This window comes from Bipolaris maydis (assembly GCF_028858645.1).
Source record: "Bipolaris maydis strain C4 unplaced genomic scaffold PSV08scaffold_11, whole genome shotgun sequence".
Classification (NCBI taxonomy): Eukaryota; Fungi; Ascomycota; class Dothideomycetes; order Pleosporales; family Pleosporaceae; genus Bipolaris; species Bipolaris maydis.
Window position 1 is genome coordinate 691,604 of NW_027093867.1, and position 19,996 is coordinate 711,599.

The following is a 19,996-nucleotide window of genomic DNA, read 5'->3' on the forward strand; positions in this document are numbered from 1 at the left end:
ACGAGCAAGTGCGTATACGCAGTGGCCACAAGCATCATGGAGCCTCGCTACATCTTCGGTCAGTAACGTGTTTGTATCTACGATGACTTGTCGCTTTGCCGACTGGATATGGATGTTTACATGAGGGCAATGGAGATTGACGACAAACTAATGTCTGACAACGTCTTTTCCCTCGCGTAAAACTGGCCACGAGCATCTCCTCGGTTTAGCTACTCGCACACGTAATCAAACGAAGCCGTATTCACCCAGTCAATTCAGAACGAGCAATTCGCTCCCGGATATCCGCTTCTGGTAGTACCGCTTGGATGCGAGAACAAACAGCAGGTGCAAATCTAGAGCAGCTTCTCAGCTTCTCTCCATACGACAAGACGTAATGGTATACCCCTTATCTCACGCTGTGTACGCAACATCATGCAGAAAAAGCAACACTATACCCTTCGGTTACGAGCGCCCCGCATTAATGTCATTTGCCTCAGTAGCCATGAACCAGTTGGTTCGACACTCGACGCCCAATCCCACATATTGTCCGCCTGACACTTGCTAATCCCAATCACCCACGTCTGAAAGACGTCACGTCGACACAGAATACATCGCATCCCCAGACCACCAACATCTCGCACTCGTATCACAATCCCCCGCATCAGGCGCCCTAAGAGCAAGGGAAGATCCTGGCCACTTTTTCGGCTCAGCACCATGTATTCCGGAAAGTCAGTCAGGCTGCAGCAAACTCCATCTTTGTGCGTAACACCAGCCGTCTCCATTGGGGTAAGAGATCAACGGGAGGAAGCGAGGCTGCAGCCTAGGCCGGCGCCAGGGCTGTATGCGGAGAAAGCGTGGGGAAATCAGTGACATTACGAGCTGCCTTGTTGATGTTGGGACCTTCTGCCTTGGGATATTAGGCGGAAAAGGGAGAGTTGGTGGTGGTAGGCGTGCTACGGCCGATGCTATGCGCCCAAGTTCTCGCTCATAAAGCCTCACTCTTGTCGAAGCGAGCCTGATAGGCGCCCATAGAGCTGAAACAAGGCGATCTGCGTCCTTGATGCAGCGCTCGATGGCTGAGTAGCGGTGAAGGGAAAGGACGAATACCCTATTGTTGCATGCGCCAGTCCCAGCTGAAGGACGTCTGACACCTGTAGTTCGGCCAAGAACCGCATTGAAAATGTGTATTTCTTTGGCAAATCCAAGTCACATTGCGCCACAGTGGGGCCTCGAAGCGCCACAGGGCTCATGGCTTGTTACGATATGGGCGTGAATACCATGCTCCGCCGTTTTTATATGGTCCGCTCATTATCGTGTACTCGTGTGGCTACCTAGTACTTCACACTAACATGCACATATGTGACCATGAGCAACTTTGCCGTACACCCCCACGCCCAGCCCATACCATCGACCCCGCTGACCCCAGACTCGCGAAGCATCCAGAGCTTCAGCATCAAAAAAAGGGACGACTTTTACCGGTGAGGGAGACCGAGTGTCTGGATCCGGGGGTGCTTCCCCGATCCTTGCGTGCAACTAGTACACATGAATGCGCTGCAATCCTGGTGTGACACACTTGTGTGTTATGCTCGGATAGCCCGCACTTGCTTTTGTTCGCCTGTCGGAGCGGAATACCGCTAGTGTGGCAAGATGAGACCCAGACGTGTGGATGTGGGATGCGATCAGTGGACAAAAGCTGCCGGGCGCATTTGCCGGCGGAAGAATAGCACACCTGGGCTGAGCCTCACGATAAGGGACGTACTAGACCGTGGCTTAGACATATGCTCTGTTGCTGATGTCAGAGCAGTTGGCGAATGCGTCAAAGTCCGCGCCGGGACGAGGTGCGGATGATATTCCGGGGTGCGGCGCGTCTGAATAACCCCACACGGCTGAATAGCGATACCTGTGCCGTGGGCCGTGGGCGGCTTGGCTCATTAACCTGGGTGCGAGATCTGCATATTGATTGGACACTGGAATCCGGAGAGTAAGGGGGAGGCATCCGTACGAGCTTACCCCAGACGGAAGCTTACTTTCTCCGAATAGCACCAACATGTGGTGCAGTCAACCTTGGGAACGGACCAGTGTCGCACATTGTCGGGACGCAACATTAATCTCTTAATCTTGGGTGGGTGTAGGAGAAGTCCGTATTACCTTGTTCTTGTGGCCATCTGCAATGGCATCCAAGTGAGGTGTTGTAACGTCACCCTGATCAATGGGTGCTTCATCAATCAACAACCCCTCAGTGGCAACTCCGTCGTCCTCCATCCAACCGTAAAGCTCATCCGAATTCGGTTCCTCGGCGACATCCTTATCAATTTCGGCGAAGGGTCTCTTGGACGTCCGGCCTTCCGCCGGGACAAGAAGAGGGGCTGTAATGTCGTTGGTTGCTATGCTTATGTCGCAAAGACCATTCTACATCGCGTCAGCAGGCGATCGTCACAGAGAGCGTCTGACTGTGTTTGTGTAGATCGAGCCTAAAGGACGTTGGATCGACTTACCTTCTCAATAGTAAAGGCCACTACATTGCCGACACCCCCTTCATCTGCAAGGGCTACACCATTCGTTTTCACAAGACCGGCAAATCGAGCTCTCTGCAACCTTTCGGCGTCCGACTTGTCAGTAGGTTTGCCGTGTCTAACCCAATCCCTGAAGAGAACCAGACGAGTGGATACGCCGGATTCCCACTCAACCCCTGAGATTGCTGGAACCAACAGCGCGCGTGAGGCACCTCGGATACGGGTAATAGTCTGGCTTGTGACAAGCAAGACAAGGTCGTGCAGTGCTGCAAACCTGGTGAATGCTGCAATCAATTCATTGATTATAGTAAATCGACGTCCTGCAGCCCATCGTGCCTGGTCGGTTCTATTCTTTGCAATCCGATCATCTATATGGCGGGGATATGCGTTATCAACGAGGGTTGCGAGTGAATCTATGACGACAAGGCTGGTGTTTTGCGGGGGAAAGGAAGCGGGCGGATGGACGAAGAGCGCCACGACATGCGCAAGCGTAGGTGCCATGGTATATTGGAAACGACTCCGCATCTCGTCTGGGTACGGAGCGAGGATATCGTCGATACGATGCTGCACCAGAGGCGCGCAGGCAGCATCTGGAAACCTTTAGCCTTTCAATCCAAAATTTAGATAGTTCTGCCCTCTACATGTACTCACCAACCCATATTACCCGCTGGCCCTCGCGCAGAGCCGAGACGGCGGCCTGTATCCTGGAAGCCTTTCAATCGCCGTCTTCCCGAGTGTGCAATGCAGTCACAATTACCCGAATGTTGTCTTGCCGACCCCGGATGGGCCGAAGATCTCAGTCACTTTGCCGCGTGTGTATCCGCCTGAAGCATCATGGCCCAGAGGAGCTGGCACTGAAAGGACCTTGTCAAGCTGTGTGATGCCTGTTGATACCGTGCGGGCGCCGCGTGCGTTGAAGTTTTGGAGGGCTTGGGATGCGGAGACGGTTGGTAGCCTATCTATCGCATGTATGAGTATATGTATAAGCAAATGTGTGCGGGGTGTGCAAACTTACGCGACAAGGGCGACAGCTGTGAGACTTCTTCGCCGGCCATTGTAGTGGGGAATGCAATTGAGCAAGCTTCAGCGAGAGTATGCGAGGTTGCAGCTGTCCCGTGACTTTCCTGTATTGAGCATTACGTCTTGCACAGTCGTCACCTTTCTGTAACTGTGTTGTAGTGGGTACATAGCAGTCGCGGTGTACTTAGTCAGAGGGCGCGTAGTGAGTGGCGTTCGGTCGATGCGCTCATAGCACGATGTCACGAGCACAACCAAGCCCATGGCACATGACTCGAGCCTCCCCTTCTCACCTAATACAATGGGTGCCTACAGCAACCATCCATCAGCAGGAATCCAAGGCGATTCAGGGTAGAGCACATTGGTAGTGAACTAGCTCTCTACGCCCCCAAATCAACACCTGCCTCCTATGCGTTAGTGTTGACGGATTTTGCTACGCTTGAGGCTCGGCGTTTTCACGATAAGAGCCACATCTCTGACGCTCTATATCTACCCACCTCCATTGGCCACGCGACACTTTCGCCAAAATGGCCAAAACTCTCTTTCTCGCAGACAGCGAGGACAACGTATTGATGGAGAGGATACTGCTCGCGGGGATAGTAGGCTTGCTGCCGTTTGCAATTCTGCTCGTCCTTGGCGTCCTCCAGTCTCCCAGAGCACTACCTCCACCAGCTGGCTGTCGGAAACTTGGAATCAAAGGACGCAGCAACCTTGAAGACCAGTACTCTAAGAGATATGCCAAAGGCGGCGACCCAACCCCAGAAAAGCCATGGTCCATAAAAGCACTCTTCATCTATCCGTTGAAATCCGGTGGCCCGATTGAATTGGAAAAAACCGAAGTCATTCGAACTGGGCTGAAATACGACCGCCAGTTTACTCTCGCCCAACAAGTTACTAGCCTGCCATCTTTGGATGGAAAAGTCTCAAGTGAATGGCAATTCATGACCCAGCGAAGTTTCCCCCGTCTGGCCAAAGTCGAGACGGAAATGTGGGTGCCTGATCCATCAGCAAGAGGTTATAAGGAAGACGGGGAATGGGTAAAAAGTGGAGGTTGTCTTGTAATCCGATTCCCATTTACACCAGACACCGACTTCACCCTGGAAGGCCTTGCCAACTATGGAAAAATCATGGCAGCAAAACTGGTCGGCAAATCCGAACCAACACTGGAATTCAGATTGCCATTCAACCCGCCTCAAGATAGAATCAAGAGCAAAGGATACACGAAAGAAGTTTTGAAAATCTGGAAGGACACTCCCGTTGCCCTGAACATGACCTCAGAAGTCGACCGCGAGGTTTTTGAAAAACTTCGATACACTCTGGGTGCGGCGAACCCCATTGCACTATTTAGAATCGACACAAACGCCTATCGAGAAGTCGGCAAAAACGCACCAAAGAAAGAAGACGTGGGATTTGAGACCATAATTGGCATGCAAGACTCTGTACGTTTTACTATCTGTTCATTCCCTGAACATGCAAAGCAAGAATAAACTCGACCAGGCATTCGGCTAACAAAACATAAACAGTACCCAATACACATCATGAACATGGCTTCGGTCCACGACGTAGCCTCCAAACTCCCAGGCAAACAGCCAAAATCCAAGCACACTTGGCAAAACAGGCTCACCCTTCTCGACGCCATGCGTTTCCGCGCAAACCTCTACATCACCGGCCCCCCGGCCTTTGCTGAGGACAATTGGAAAAAAGCCAAAATCTCATCACCGTCGAATTCCGAATCCTCTCTCAATATCCATGTCTCGTGCCACACAACAAGGTGCAAGCTGCCGAATGTCGATCAGAAGACGGCAGAGCCGGATCGCAATGAGCCGTTGACTACGTTGCGAAGTTATAGGATTATTGATGAAGGGAGTAACCATGCGTGCTTGGGAATGCAGGTTACGCCGTTGGACGAGGGGAGTGTGGCTGTTGGGGATAGGATCGAGGTACTGGAGGTTGGGGAGCATCGGTTTATTGGGGAGTAAGGTATGATGGTGTCTAAATAGATAGAGAATGAAAGAAGCATTGTGGGGGATATGGTTTAAGGGGGAGTTCGGAGATAATGGAGAAAACAAGAAAATGCGTGGATATACTGAATAGTCAGAATTGAGAAGGAACGTGAATAGTTGAGGAATTCAATCAACAGCACGTGCAATTTATGATGTTTTTAAGACTCTTGTTTTAAGCGTGATGATAATGACATGATCCAGACATACAAATTCCCCATGCCTCTTTTACAATCCCATAGCAAATCAAGAAGAAGAAGAAGAAGAAGAAGAAGAAGAAGAAGAAGAAGAAGAAGAAGAAGAAGAAGAAGAAGAAGAAGAAGAAGAAGAAGAAGAAAAGACACAGAAACTGTCTCAACATTTCAAGTGCAGCACATGTACATAAAACTAACTACTACATGCCTACATACTTAGAGTCCAACACCTTCCTCTCAAACCCCCTCAATCCCTCCCACCTTTCTCCACAAGTCCCTCAACCCACGCCTCAACCTTCGCCCTCTTATCCTCCAACACAAGCGGATAATGATCACACTCCACCCTCGTAACATCGACCTTCTTCCCCTCCCTCTCTGTCCCCACCCAACTCGCCTCGATAGCGTCAACCCCCATCTGCTGCGCCTGTGGCACAACCACGAGATCTTTTTCCGCAAAAAACCACGACACAGGCACGTCTTTGTAGCCGGAATGTGTCAGAGGGTCAATGAAACAGGCTCCAAAGTGGCGCCCCATCTTGTCGACTTGGGCGACGGCGTCGGAGAGAGGGAGGTCGCTGCAGATAAGGGCCGCGACGCGGGCCGGGTCTTCGTGGTACATCCAGCCGTCCTTAAAGTTTTGTTCATGTTAGTTTGGGGAGGTTAATAAGCAGGTATGGGAGGGAGGCATTAGGGGGGGGGAGGGGAGGATTTACTTCGCCAGCAGAAGGAACAGCACCGCCCTGGTCTCCAAGCACCTGGAAAGCGGTTTCACCGAGCCGCGGTGCCAGCGCGGTAAGATAGCCAATGCGGACTACGCCACCTGGTTTACCCTGCTGCTCGCGTTCTTTCTTGGTTACTCCCTTAAGACTCTCGGTTGCTGGGACGCCTGTAGTCACGTGTTGTCATCAGCCATATGCACATCTTTCAAGGTTGCGGATCCGGGCAAGTGATGTGTGCGTACCGCCGTAACTGTGGGCCACGAGGACGACTTCTTTGCCTTCATCTGCTAGTTTCTCCACATGCTCGTTGATATACCGGGCATCGGCGTACATGTTCGGTGGTGCGCCATCGGATTTGCGTTCGTAGCCTGCGGGGTAGCAAGGCGGTTCGAGAACTTGGATGTCGTAGCCTTTGGAACGGAGAGGCGTGGCAATTGCGTCGTAGGCATGTCCAAAGCAGAAAGAGCCTGGAATCAGGACGACGGTTGGTTGGCTAGACATATTTCTTGGACTGGTGATGGATATGAGTGGTCACTAGATTAGAAGCCTTGGAAGTTAGATGTTTGGTTGGAAAGCCGATGCCAGTCCGTTCTAGATTTGCTCTACACGTGGGCATTGCAAGTTCTTATTCCATTTGCATCTTGACCGGTTGTACATATTTGTCATCATACTTTCCCATGGTTGCAAAGGATCGCTGGTGCGGGCCACGTTGGAGTATTCTGATTGGGTCCTGGCGTCGAGTCTGTTTACGGAAGGTGGTACGCCTAATGCTACCCACATCCTGTACCGCAATTGCTTCGTAATGTCACCAACTATGCGCGTGGAAGTGAGCCCGTATAGTATCCGGACGAGTTCGCGGAGGATGCTCGAGATACAAATGGAAAGTTAGCATGCACAAGCTATCGTTTGATTTGATGCCAACTTGATGATAAGCTTGCCCGTTCATGCTGCCACTATCTTGTGAATAATACCACTGATCACAATCACCAAAGAAAGAAGATGAAGATATTTTAAAAGAGCCATTGCATTAGATCATTAAACAAAAATCAACCATTATGCGTAACATCCTAGTAGCCGTCATCCACAGCCCCGTTTCATCCCATCGTCCAATTCGTGTTATGCCTCTTAGTTAGAGGTAGCGATGCCGCTGTCTTGGGCAGTAAGGCTGTACGAAGCAGCGCAAATGGTGCGGTACACATCGGATTCCCAGTAGTAGCCAGTGTTGGTGGCATATTGAGCGCCCCAGGTCTGAGTGTAGAAGGCGCAGTATGTTCCGAGAGGAACGTCGTTCTGAGTCAAGATGTAAGAGGTGAAGAAGTTGCATGGCCTGTACTCGCCGTTCGAATCGACGAGGTGCTCCTTATCGAAAGCGGTCTGGGCCTGGCAAGCAGCAGCGCAAAGGCTGGGGTCGTAGGGGTTCTCGTTGAAGAGGCGCATGCCATTGTAGGTGCTGTATTGCTGGCCGTTCTTGGTGATGGAAGGTGCGTCGATAGCAGCGGGAAGTTGGGTTGGTGCATCGAAGCTGGATACGGTAGGAGCATTCCTGCAGACAGTACCTTGTTGCTTAGAGTATCCTGTTTTGATGTAAGCTAAACACACTGAAAGAGGACAAAGCAAACTTACCGTTGCTGCCGGAAATGACAACTTGGAATTGCTCACGGTACTGGCCAGCATTGATGGCCGTGTTTGCGGAGACAGGGTATCCGAAGAGAGCGCACTTGAGGTTGGTCTGGGCCACAGGATCCGGGCAGGAGGAGGTCGGCGTGTATGTGGGATCACGCTCGTAGTAAATGTTGAAGCCAAGGCAGAAATTCTCGCTATCACAGAAGTCGGCGCATGCCTGGACATTGTAGTCGGCACCGTCAATGTTCTTGTAGGTCAAGTAACCAATCTGTTGGGTAGCATTGTTAAGGCCCTTGAAAGCCTCGACGTAGCCACTGGGAGCAGTTGCTTGAGCAGCATTGCTGTTGAGCACGCTTCCGGAGTCAGTGTAGGCTCCAACAGAGCCATCGCCGGGAACAGGCGCACCACTACATCAATGGTTAGCTGGCTTGACTGACAATAAGATTCTACATTCTCGACCTACCTTCCTGGCTCTGCAGTGCCGCTGCTGCACGAGGTAGAGCGCTTCCTGGTCTGCACACCGTTGCTGCTGACATCTTGCTTGACATCTTGCACGGCAGCGGGCTGGTTGTACTTGATTGGGGCGTTTGGCTTCGCATCAACATTTGGTTTAAGGAGGTCAATGTTGGGTAGAGGAACAGCCTTGGCAGCCTCAAAGTTGGGCCTCTGGGGAAGGGCGGAAGCCAAACCGCTGATGGCGGAAACAGCGAGGAGAACGTTGCGCATCTTGAAGGATGAGTTTGGAGGAGATGAAGTGAGTTGGGAGTGGATGTTGTGAGGTGCGTTGGATGATGATCTTCAACCAGCGGGATGGGACGTCGTACTTATACCAGTTGGAAGAGTATCGTGATAGAGCCATGATTCAAAACTTGGACCAAGCGGCATGGTGCTAGCAGCAAGCCGCTGGTGTTGCTAGCCATGCCCCAAAGCCCGGGCGACAGGCAGGCAGCTGGGCTCTGTGACGGCGAGGCTTGACGACTTTGCCAGATCGGGAGGCCATGGTGAGCACGGCGAGTGGGAAAGATGGGGAATGGGTCGTGGAGCCGTGGGCTGTTGACTTTGGTGGCGTACACACTCAGTGATGCCGAAAGGTACCAGGGCTGTGTGCCGATGGGGATGTGCAGGGAATGCCATTGCCAAAGTGGTACGAGTCGTCAAGCCACAGACGCGGCCGGCAGCTGGATACGTCGCCCTCACCGAAGGCGTTGGGGAGGGCGGTCATGGGGGCGTTAAAAAAGCCTACCCAGAATAGCATGGGGAGAGAGACTGAGGCCAAAGCTTATCAGACGAACAATGAACAGGTCCATGTCGGCTGGGGTCCTGTTGCCAAGTGCGGGAGATAGTCTGTATCAACTCTCACAAGCGTAGCGATTTTCAGGCACCGCGCCCACGCCACCAGCCCCAAACGGACGCGCTTGGCCCAGACAGGCTAGCTCAGCCTTGCCTCTCCTGGCCTAGCGCATCGGCTAACACGCTGGTTTCTGCAGCGTCCAATATCTCGTATCAGTTACCCTGACGTGACCAAAGGCCCGTCACCTCGCATACCATTCCATCGCCGGAGCGCCGTCTGACTCTACAGACCAAGTACATACACACACGCACGCTCTGCTTCGCCCCAATGCCCGGCACTTGCAAACGAGCATGTGCAGCAGCCCGCGACGAGCATGCTCAGGCGAGCGGTCAAGAGTTGGCGTCAACACGACAATATTGAGCCATTGTGCCTAGTACCGCGAGCTAACAAACATCGATGTCCCCTGCAACATGCGGCCCCATTTCTGTCGACTATCCGACCGACTGGTCCGGCATCATGGACAGTACCCGGCCCTGGCCTCGTTCTCCCACCGCTGCGGACCTCTGTTCACGCCAACTGATCGATGAACATCATGGGCACGACCCAGCCAAGAGGATAACCACACAGTCGGATGAATTTTGTCTCTAGCCTTCGTACCAACATGTTCGTCTGCTTGTCCTCACTAATTCCTCATTGTGCATCCTGATTTGACTTGGAAACCACCTCGCCATACTTACACCCATCACAGCCGGTACCCTTAGCGCGTTTCGCTCCACCCTTCTAGACACTGCATCAGCCATCGCTCAAGTCCGACCAGTCTTTTGTCTGCCACGATGGTGGTTTGTGTAGACACAAGCTGAGATGCGGGGCTAGTCCCGTTCTCCAACGTGGCAGTCACGGTCACAACAAGCCATGAGGCTATGCTAGCAACCTTGTTCCTTGCATAACGCTAACCGATTCCGAGGCCTTAGAAGCGAGCGCCTTTAACGTTCCGAGTCAGAACCCACCACTGGGCATGCGGCTGGCTTCAACCGATCGAAGAGACTTTTGGATCATTACAGCACAAAATAAGAGCACACTTAACAATTGCTTGACTGAGGGCGTCCGGTCAATGCACGACGTTTTCCGTCACTCTGAGTAACGTACCATGGTAATCGCAAATTGCCTATACACGTTTACAAAAGTCTCGAACGTGCATCTGTCGGCGCAAAGCCTGGGCCCATGGAATACTAGGCGCTTCCCCCACTTCTGCTGTTTGGCCACATCAAGGCTGAAACCAAATGATCGTGTTCATGCCTCACACATCACGAGCATGATCCACAATATTTCAGCCACTACATGCGGCTTGCCTGAGGTGTGCTCGACTACCACTCTTCAGAAGCCAGACGTAAAGCGCCGGTGCCGGTCAATGTGGGCCTGAAGAATTCCAGCAACTCTGTCAATGCCACTCGTATCCCAAAGCTTGCGCAAGATACGATGCCAAAGTGTCACTCCAGGCAGGTTTTCCATACTTGATCAATGGCAAGGCGAGCGACAACGACAAGAAACCGTTATCTGGGCTTAGGTCACTCACCTATCCACGCTCTCGGTGCCTCCAAGACCATGGTTTTGCAAAATCGTTTTCTCCATTGTTCGCTTAGGAATGGGGCGCAACTAGTGAGCTTGGTTTATTCCCTAAGCCGTAGCAGCACAGAAACACACCGCTGCTTTGGGACGTAGTCTAGTCCTTACTCAGCTCGCCCACAGTACGCTAAGAGACTAATCGACCTCACGTACACCTCCAGAGGCGCTCTGGGCACTCTATGGCCGTGCCGTTCCGTTGCAGAAATGCCTGCATATTCGCCACAGCCTACAAGGCGTAGGGTCGGGTCAAGTATAGGCGAGGCCGGTGAGACCTGGAGAGCCGCGTCTGGCGAGTGTGAGGATCTGGCTCTAGATCTCTCAGACTGTACACATTTGGCATAATGCCATCGTCAGATCAAGACGATCCATTCTCAAACCCCGCAACCCCGCTCATGCATCAAGCGTATGGACGCGCTGGCCATTGATAAGGGTTCTGGACCTTATGAAGAGTCCAGCCACATTGTCAGGTGACGGTGTGCTTCATCGACAGGGCTTAAAAGACTCTCGACGAGGCTGAGCTGAACGGATGTACTGGTCATGCCATGTCTAGTCTTCGTGTGCTCATTCCAGCCAGTCGTTTTTTAGAGTATCATGTTCATACGCTAAAGTAGAACACATAAGTTGCTTTCGAAATTTCAACACTTCCATTTCAGGATCTATCCTACTCGACAACACGCCACTTGTGCCACTTGCGTGGCTATGGAAGAAGAAACTCAACAGCTCCTCGGCACTGCCTCGTATGCTGATTTGGAATGATATTTCCCTCTCCAGCCAATGAGGCATCTCACTATCCTACGTCCTATTTATACATGTTCGCTTGCGTCAGAGAGACATACACGTTGATACATCTCGCAAAGCGATATGCCGCCATCTGACGCCACCATTATCCGCCACACGCATGCATATACTATTGCCCATCTGCAAGGGAGAGAGACAAAAACATACTGTTTGTACCTACATTCCTTCTTCTCTCACCCATACTGTAGAAGACATCATTACTTCTCAACAATACACTTATCTGTATTCGTGTTCGCACTCGCACTCGCTCAAACCCCTATGCCTTTAACGCCGCCATGATAAATCCACGGGCATTGTTTATTTTGCCAACCTCAAGACTGAAACATCCTTCCTTGTTGTGTTTGAAACATGACCGAGCGAGCGAGTAAGCACCACGCCTACGCGCCCAAATATGACTCAGTACAATTATTTGGAACTTGTTAGAGAGTAAAAACCCCAACTATTAATCTGAATGTTGCAGCTATACAAACTATGTTTTTTTTATTTGTTTTGTTGTGTGGTTACCTTGTTTGCCAACAGCCGGAACACCGGCACTTGCTTTGCGCCACCGTCCAGCCCGCTAACCTGCATTGACGATCGCTTTTGCACCTGCAGCAAGGCAGGGCAAGCGAGGCAAGGAATTGGCTGATAAAAAAGAAAAAGAGAACAGGATCACCCTAGTCCATTCGCTTACCCACGTGGGCTTTGGTGCAGGAGGCTGGAAAACAAAGCGAGAGTTACATGACTGCCCCGTTTGGCTGGGTGCTGTTTTCACGCGTCTTTGCTTTTGTTGCCGAATTCCCCTTTTCTTTGCTATTTGCGGAAGCGGGAGGATGAATGCTTGTTTGATTCTTTTTGTCCCTATTCGCGTTCGCGTTGGAAGGGGGTGTCGTCGGGGTTTTTTGGTCTGGATTGCTCCGGCAGTTGCTTTTTTGATTGTTGAGAGAAAGGGTTATTTTCCGTACAGTATTCATCGTGGCGAGTATGGTACACACAGAATTTGTCTGCGTGTGGAGGGAGCGGACAGGTGGCTGGCGAGTAGGGCTGGCAGGGCTGGCAGGGCTGAACTCAGCTGCGGGAGCTATTCTCCGTTGACGATGTCCGAGCTCATTCTGGTGAATGCATTTCCAATTTGGCGGTGTGCTGGTTTGTGTTTTCCTTGTTGTGGGAATCTGAGATTACTTTGGCATCCTGAGTTCAGCACTGCCACTACATTCTGAGTCTGGCAGTGCACTCACAGTGTGACGGCGCAATGATAGATGGCAAACTCCCACACATGTGAACATGACGCTTGGAAGTTTTCTTGCCACAAAAACACATGAGTGGGGCTACCCAGTCTGGTTGTGTTTGCGTATTTAACAATGAGTAGAATGTTTTTGTAAGCCATGCGATGGTGATTGTAGTAGCAACAGTATGAACAATTGCAATCGCAATCATAACGGCCGTTGGAACACGAAAGCAACGACAAATATAGTTTCAATATGCAATCATAGCAGCAATAGAGATGGCAGCTACAACGAGTATAAGAACAGCTCAGTTTTCGATTATGAATGAATCACACCACTCCCTCCTTTGTTACGTACATAAACTCCTTCGAGAACTTTCTAAGCAGCACATAAGGCTCCTGGAAGAAGACAGGGAGATGCCAATGGACCTAATGGATCTGCCATACGAATTCAAGCTTTTGGATACGAGCATGAGCTGCAATATAATATTTGCTCTGTACATAGCGCGATGCTAAATTCTCTTCGCCTTTGTCGCTTCTCCTAAGACGACGGCAAAGGCAAGAGTTGTCCTTCATACTGCAGAATCTGCATCGGATACTTGAAAAATTGGACAACAATCTGCCCTCCGAGGTTCACTGTCCTGGCGAGTAGGGGCTTCTGGGTTGTATCTTTCTCATCGAATTGGTGCACACCAGCATGCACTTTGCATGGGGCAAGAACCCATTCGAATGGCTCACTACAGCGTCGAGCGACAAGAGCATATAAATTCGGCAAGAGCTGCGTCGGCAAAATTACATCGAGGAATCGAAGCTGATGGACATGTCGTTGGAATACACACACTTTATACAAAGCCGAAGACTGCTATGGCAGTGAGACACACACATCGTCGTCGACTCACAAGCAGAGTCTGCACAAGATTCTATAGGAAGGTGCGCGATTCGAATAATTAGTCCCAAGCGTCGATTCAATATTGGCGCCTATATTGGAGCACACGCAAATATCGACAACCACCATGAAGGCAAGGAACATTCGAAAACATCTAAGAAATCAAAACTGGGAGAGCATTCCTGTCAATTATATGCATAACAGCAACTTGATGGGGAGAATATATCATACATGTACGCATACGATGAAATGACGAGATTCACGCCAGTGGTCAGGTCATTCAAACCGAGGCAGCATCAAGCTCAAGCTGCACTTGAATTCTCCTGGCCCATATGCTTCTAGCGAAAGCAGTATTAGCAACTCTAACGAGTGTCCTACATCTACATTGTACGACAAATGCAACCCTTGATACGCTCCATTCTGCTGTCGTCGAGCTAAGGACCCCACCCGTATATCTAACACACAAAATGACAGGCCGAACATTCCCGCAGAGTTCTACACGAACAATACATCGCAGACCCGGAAGTTCTCGTATGAAGGAAGACTTCTTTTCTGAAAAGGTATCAAAGCATCCCAAGAGGCTCTACGCGACAACGATAAGACTGATGACAACACCAATATCGAGCAGCAGCGGCAAGAATATAGCCAGCAGCCAGCTATGCCTTTTCCTGATTCCAGATTGCCACACAGCTTGCCTCGACGCTTCTACTCGATCAATCATAAGGTGACATCCTTGTTTTTTCAGCATTCTCCCACAGAAGAGCGCGAGAATAGATACCGCGAGGACGCTTGTAACACGGGTATAGGAGACCGTGAGGAAGGAGATGACAGGGACAGCGATGTCGACGATGATATCCAAGTTGACGCTGAGGAGGACTTCGATACTCCCCCGAATACCTCGCTAGCCCACCTCCTCGTGGTAGCGTATATGAGACTCCAAGGAAACATGCTCGTCAAGCGTCAAATGAGTATGCTTTGTCTCAGTCTAGGTCTGGTCGTTCAGGTGGTCATCGATCTGGCCGTGACTCAGAGCGTCGTTCAGAGATTGATTGGCCTAGCTATGATACTCCGTCTCGTCCTCAGCGGTATGGATGGCTGTATAAGGCCCCTGAGTCCCCCTTCGCTCTGTCACCCAATCCATTTTCATATGGGTCGCAGGGGTCTCCATCTAGCGGTGCTCGGTCGCGTTTTCCAACTCCGTTTCAGCCCGCATACCCGTCGAGGCCTATCGCCAATCCGTCCCTTGAGCGCTCCCGTCGCTCACAGCAACGTCAGGGTCCAAGTGAGCAGCGTTCCATAGACTCGTTCGTTCAGCGTACTGCTAAGCCGAGCCTTGAGCGAAGCCTTGCCGAGAATAACCCTGATAATTCGTTCATTAAGGCTGGGTATCGGGAGTTCATTTCAGCTTGTGAGGCTCGTGCTAAGTTGTTGCGCGCTCAAGCCGAGAAGGCCTTGAAAGATGCTAATCAACAGGAGTTGCTAGCTCATCAGGCTACTCGCGTGTTAGCACGCCAGTTTCCTGCCTCTTCTGACGATAAGAAAGTTGATCCTCCTCAGCCTGGTTCGGGTGGCCAAGATCCCGTTTGAGATGGTGATCAGTTCTTTGTCTTTGTGTAGTTCAAGTGGACTGGATTTTCCTTTGGCGTTTTGGTGTTTGGCTCATCCAAACACAGTTTTCACGATTAATCCAGTTCCTTTCCCAAAGCTGCTCTACTATGAAGACAGCAATGAATATTGTAGAAAGGGACTCGTGGGAGAATTAGCAAAAGGCTACCAAAGTTTGGTGTATGAACGTGGCAGGTTTTAAGGTCACCGATGACCAGCGGCTTGTGGATATATCAAGCGTAGTTGGACGCTGCAACCTATCGTATGTTCCGACACCAGATCCCTGGCAGTGCTCAGACACTAGAGGCGGCTTTCAGAAACAAGATCCCCCTACATACTTGAAAGATTTTTTATGGTCAGTAGTATTGTCCCAAGGATGGGCGAAACATTCATCTCCGCCAGTATACGAGGATCGGAAGCTAGATCGAAGAACCTGCATCAGCTTAGATGGTATATGGAATGCATATACCTTCTTCACCACCCAGCTCCGGCGTCGTCGCGCCAAAACTTCATATGTCGCCTGCGCGATATAAAAGGCACAATCCTCCCGAAGAAGATTACATAGCCCATATACCATACTCGGGTGCACCATGTTCAAACAAACTCGTCTCCAGTAGTTATCAAGGTCATTCAAATAAATTACACATCCATCTCCGACTACGACTACAACAACCACCATACTCATTCGGTTGAACACACCAAGTTCACCATGTTTCGGCATCCAAGCCTTGCTCTGACGAATATCTTATAGACATTAACACCTATTTGTGCACAAGCCAGTCCTGTTGTTGACGAATACTTCATATAACGAAGACGATTTCTGAGACAACTAGCGGCATCATCATCGATCCAAAAATGCCCCTATACACATCTTCTGTATTATGGATGACTGGATCCCGGACATGACCACTTCTTACACGAAACAGCGAGGAACAATCAGAATCACAAATGTGTTTGCGTTGAGCTGGAGAATGCCCATCTAGATGTCTCGACTACAAGTTCTACTGGGACGAAAGCCGGCTACGAAGGACAGTAGCAGAGCCACCCCCGATACGAAGCTCTTCCTGAACAGAAACAGCAAGGGAAAGAAGAGGGAAAAGGCAGATCCTTCGTTTCCCAAAGAGATTGCCATTTACTGAATGGATCTCCAAACCGTATATACAGCAACAACAATCCAACTGGACAATGTATATACGATAACCACTACATTTGGGTTTTTTTTAAAGAGGGATGGCAAGAGACAGGGTTCAAACGCAAATCATCCACCCCCCCCCCCCTCTCCCCGCTCTCCCCGCCCCCCAGCGGAGATTTACCATGGCGCATGGATCGCCAAACTTTATATACATATCGCAACAACAACAATCGAGAAGGTCATCGTGTGGTGTTCGAATCCGACAAAGCAAGAGATCATTAATTGCATGCTGAGCGTTTGCGGTGTACGCTCCAGAGCTCTGCTATCAAAGATACAGCGACGCAGACCAGAACGACACCATCGAAACGTCCAAGACTCCTGATGAGGAGCAAATTTCGGGCGTAGCAGCTCCAAAAACACGAGCACCTTGGACAACGAGGTTGATGTCTTGACCATGAGCATCACCCGATGCACTGGTTTGAAACTTCCAGAAGGTATGCAAATGCATGACAAACCTGCGTATATAAATATGCTGGGACGGGGGAGCTGGGTGAATAGGATGGTTACGTGGTTTGGGATACAGTGTCATGAGGAGGAGACTGTTGGACAGATCTTGTATCAAAGAGACAGAGGTATGCACTGTGGATACAACGACGCTCCTCGGGGGATATGGTTGCGCTATGTGGAGGAGTGTGGACGACATCACCAATAGTGTTCTAAGAAGGGCGGGATGTCTGCACTTACTACGGGTGCTTTGTGGAGAGAAGGTATCTATCAGGATATGGCACTGTTTAGGAGAAGGTTAAACTGGATGACTATACATACATAGTAAGAGAAGGAATGCTTTTCTATAATATGATTGGGCGAACAAGAGAATGAGTTAGGACTTGTGAGAGTTAATTCTTATTTTTCTCGTCTTCTGTCTGCTGTGTGTATTATGTGAGAATGAAGAGTAGGGTGTGAATGAAGTCATTATGTGGCATCTCTATGGCATTGGCTATCGTCGTAGTACCAATTAAGCCACCATGTCCCACTCTACTCTTTATCAAGTGATTGGGCAAACTCTTTTTCGTGCTCCGGCAATCCATCTACATATTCACCCAAAAGGGTCTTCAAGTCTTCCTCAAAAGGTTCACCCTGGTCAGCTGCCATCTGCCTCCGTAACGCGTGTGCCTCTGACATGACATGAAAAGTGTCAGTGATTTTCTTCTTGTCTATGCATACACTAGGTTAGTTCACAGCTTCTCCCTTTTTCTGACATTTACTTGTCAGTGGAGTGATGCTGCGTTTTTCGTACCAAGCCATGTACTAGGGACATATCACTGACTAATACTTGGTTCATCTTGTACTGTTATCTCCTGGTCAGGGTTCATTGGCGGCACGCCTTTTTCCCAACGGCTGAAGACATTGATGGTACCACAATCGCCTACAGCGACACACCACTGGCCATCACGGCTCCATGAAAAATGGCGAAAGGCGAAAGCTTTGTACTTTGGTGTCTCCACAATCTTGTGTGCTTTGATGGAGCGGAAAGGGTCGGATATGCCTCTATCACGAACAACCTCCTTCACTTTCTTTTGCTTCATCTTAGTGTTCCCGGAGCCGGCGCTAATGGCAGAGGAGGCGGTCGAGGCTGAGCTGCCTTCTCGAACATGTCGGGGAAGACCCAGCGGCAATTCTTTTCCGGCATAGAGCTTATCATCCCCTGTACTTGATTCTCCCGTCCCAGAGTTTTCAAGGCGTTGAAGGTCCCAGAAAAATGTCTTGCTCTTTTCATTGCCCGCAACCAAGATCGGATGATGGCCGAGTTCGTGGAAGAGGGAAAAGCGAATGTAGAACTGATTAGTGTGTGGCAAATCAAACTGGAGCAGACGCTGGAAGCGACCGCCCCATGCTGACCGTGTGTTTGATGTCAGATTGGCTGATATTGTGACTGGTGTGCGACTGTTGACTGCGCTTGATGTCGGAATAGGTGCAGGAGGCGTAACGGGATGGTCTGAGCTGAAATGGTCGATACTCCAGAGGATGATCTTGCCTTCTCGGCATGCATGACTAAAAATCAGATCATTGTACCATTGGATACTAGCAAAAATCAGTACATGTAACCCGGTAACCCGGAATGAGCATGCTTTATGTACCAGTCTATAAAATCGGTGTGGATTTCAGTCGTGGAAAAATGCGGGTAATGCACCATTACCGGCTTATCGGTTCCGGCATGTTCTTTGAGATCATCCGGGACAGCCCACTGCATGTATTGTTAGAAGAGAGCTTTCTAGCACCTCTTGTTGCGAAGAACCTACTAGATTGATCTTGGTATCCATACCCGCAGTAAGGATGTATTTTCCTTTGGGGTGATACGACTGCCAATGTCAGTTGATTTCATTGGCCACACTGGCAAGTTACACACTAGGGTCAAGATTTGATCTTTGTGACCTTGGCCGTAGCATACGGCCCCAAGCGGTTGCTTCTCATGCGAAGGGTGCAGGCTCCACAATCGGAGGCTGTGGTCAATGCTGACTGATGCGATGATGGTGGGATCGACCGGGGATATGGCAAGGTCGTTGACGGACTGCTTGGCGTCAGATGTGTATGTGACTTGCAGCAGATATGCTTACATCGCCATGGCCTATCAGCGTCTGTGCCATACGTCAGCGGATGGTGTAGGATGGGTGCCGCAGAACATGCCGCCGAAAGTTCGCCAGTTCGGACATTGAGAACCTTGATACGGGAGTCGCAAGCTACGCAGACGAGTGGGTCTCCATTGGTAGCCTGAGACCATACGACACTGTTGTACCTGATTTGCTGAAGCAAGGAAGGATTGCATTAGCAAGAGCAAGCCATGGGCGCGGCGACTAACCTTGGGATTCGCTGAACCATTTTCTGCAGTGCTTTCCTCATCTTCAAACCAGCGCAAGATCTCGATGGTACCATTCTTGTCGAGAATGCATCGACAGACAATAGTCTAGATTAATCAGCACTGGGCGTGCAGGACCAGGCACAGCATGAGACGTACAAACGGGCCGCCACAGACAGCGAAAACGGGATCCAGGCCGGGTGCAGTGTAAGGATAGAAGTCGACGTCGTAGAATTGGGCTAGTACAAAAGTGGTCAGCGATGCATGTAGTGAGGCCTGATTCGACCTTACTGGAGCTAAGCTTAGACTTTGTTTGGCCCTGGGGGAGAGTTAGTAGTCGCTAACGCCCAGCTGAGTTGGGTGGGTTACGCCTAGTCGGATGGTGCCCCTCAGAGTAGGCAATTCCCAGCTGGCTTCCATCTTGGCATGCGTCTGGCGGTGATGCCAAAAAAAAGCTCAGGGCGAGGGGGTGATGTGCAGAGCAGGGCTTGGGTGGGGTCTCGCCCTGCACCTGCTTGATAAGAATCGGGCCTTGAAGCCAGAAATGAGGCGGAGGGG

The 19,996-nt window shown here is 50.6% G+C and overlaps 6 protein-coding genes across 6 annotated transcripts; 2 read left to right on the top strand and 4 right to left on the bottom strand.

Annotated features, from left to right (window-relative positions):
* Positions 1-1,749: 1,749 nt before the first annotated feature.
* Positions 1,750-3,547, bottom strand: PSV08DRAFT_403776 (P-loop containing nucleoside triphosphate hydrolase protein; the record flags this gene model as incomplete). The annotated part of the gene is made up of 7 exons (XM_066093663.1): positions 1,750-1,915; positions 1,990-2,096; positions 2,128-2,388; positions 2,475-3,082; positions 3,144-3,196; positions 3,250-3,451; positions 3,508-3,547. 7 exons carry the CDS (start codon positions 3,545-3,547, stop codon positions 1,750-1,752), a joined length of 1,437 nt encoding a protein of 478 aa, XP_065948684.1.
* A 463-nt stretch (positions 3,548-4,010) lies between these two features.
* On the top strand, positions 4,011-5,536 carry PSV08DRAFT_364290 (uncharacterized protein). Its single transcript, XM_014220712.1, has 2 exons — positions 4,011-4,948; positions 5,033-5,536. The coding sequence occupies exons 1-2, from the start codon at positions 4,037-4,039 to the stop codon at positions 5,486-5,488; spliced, it is 1,368 nt and encodes a 455-aa protein (XP_014076187.1). The 5' UTR covers positions 4,011-4,036; the 3' UTR covers positions 5,489-5,536.
* Positions 5,537-5,853: 317 nt separating this feature from the next.
* Positions 5,854-6,923, bottom strand: PSV08DRAFT_411311 (uncharacterized protein; the record flags this gene model as incomplete). The annotated part of the gene is made up of 3 exons (XM_014220713.1): positions 5,854-6,331; positions 6,417-6,589; positions 6,665-6,923. The coding sequence occupies 3 exons, from the start codon at positions 6,921-6,923 to the stop codon at positions 5,951-5,953; spliced, it is 813 nt and encodes a 270-aa protein (XP_014076188.1). The 3' UTR covers positions 5,854-5,950.
* A 507-nt stretch (positions 6,924-7,430) lies between these two features.
* On the bottom strand, positions 7,431-8,838 carry PSV08DRAFT_364292 (uncharacterized protein). The gene is made up of 3 exons (XM_014220714.2): positions 8,509-8,838; positions 8,046-8,452; positions 7,431-7,996 (listed from the first exon to the last, which is right to left on the bottom strand). Exons 1-3 carry the CDS (start codon positions 8,769-8,771, stop codon positions 7,548-7,550), a joined length of 1,119 nt encoding a protein of 372 aa, XP_014076189.1. The 5' UTR covers positions 8,772-8,838; the 3' UTR covers positions 7,431-7,547.
* Positions 8,839-14,314: 5,476 nt separating this feature from the next.
* PSV08DRAFT_249709 (uncharacterized protein) lies at positions 14,315-15,434 on the top strand (the record flags this gene model as incomplete). The annotated part of the gene is made up of 3 exons (XM_066092391.1): positions 14,315-14,378; positions 14,408-14,771; positions 14,837-15,434. 3 exons carry the CDS (start codon positions 14,315-14,317, stop codon positions 15,432-15,434), a joined length of 1,026 nt encoding a protein of 341 aa, XP_065948685.1.
* A 2,469-nt stretch (positions 15,435-17,903) lies between these two features.
* PSV08DRAFT_364293 (WD40-repeat-containing domain protein) lies at positions 17,904-19,858 on the bottom strand (the record flags this gene model as incomplete). The annotated part of the gene is made up of 10 exons (XM_066093060.1): positions 17,904-18,666; positions 18,723-18,829; positions 18,885-18,944; positions 18,992-19,153; positions 19,200-19,220; positions 19,270-19,386; positions 19,442-19,546; positions 19,598-19,677; positions 19,730-19,757; positions 19,808-19,858. The coding sequence occupies 10 exons, from the start codon at positions 19,856-19,858 to the stop codon at positions 17,904-17,906; spliced, it is 1,494 nt and encodes a 497-aa protein (XP_065948686.1).
* Between the last annotated feature and the right edge of the window lie 138 nt (positions 19,859-19,996).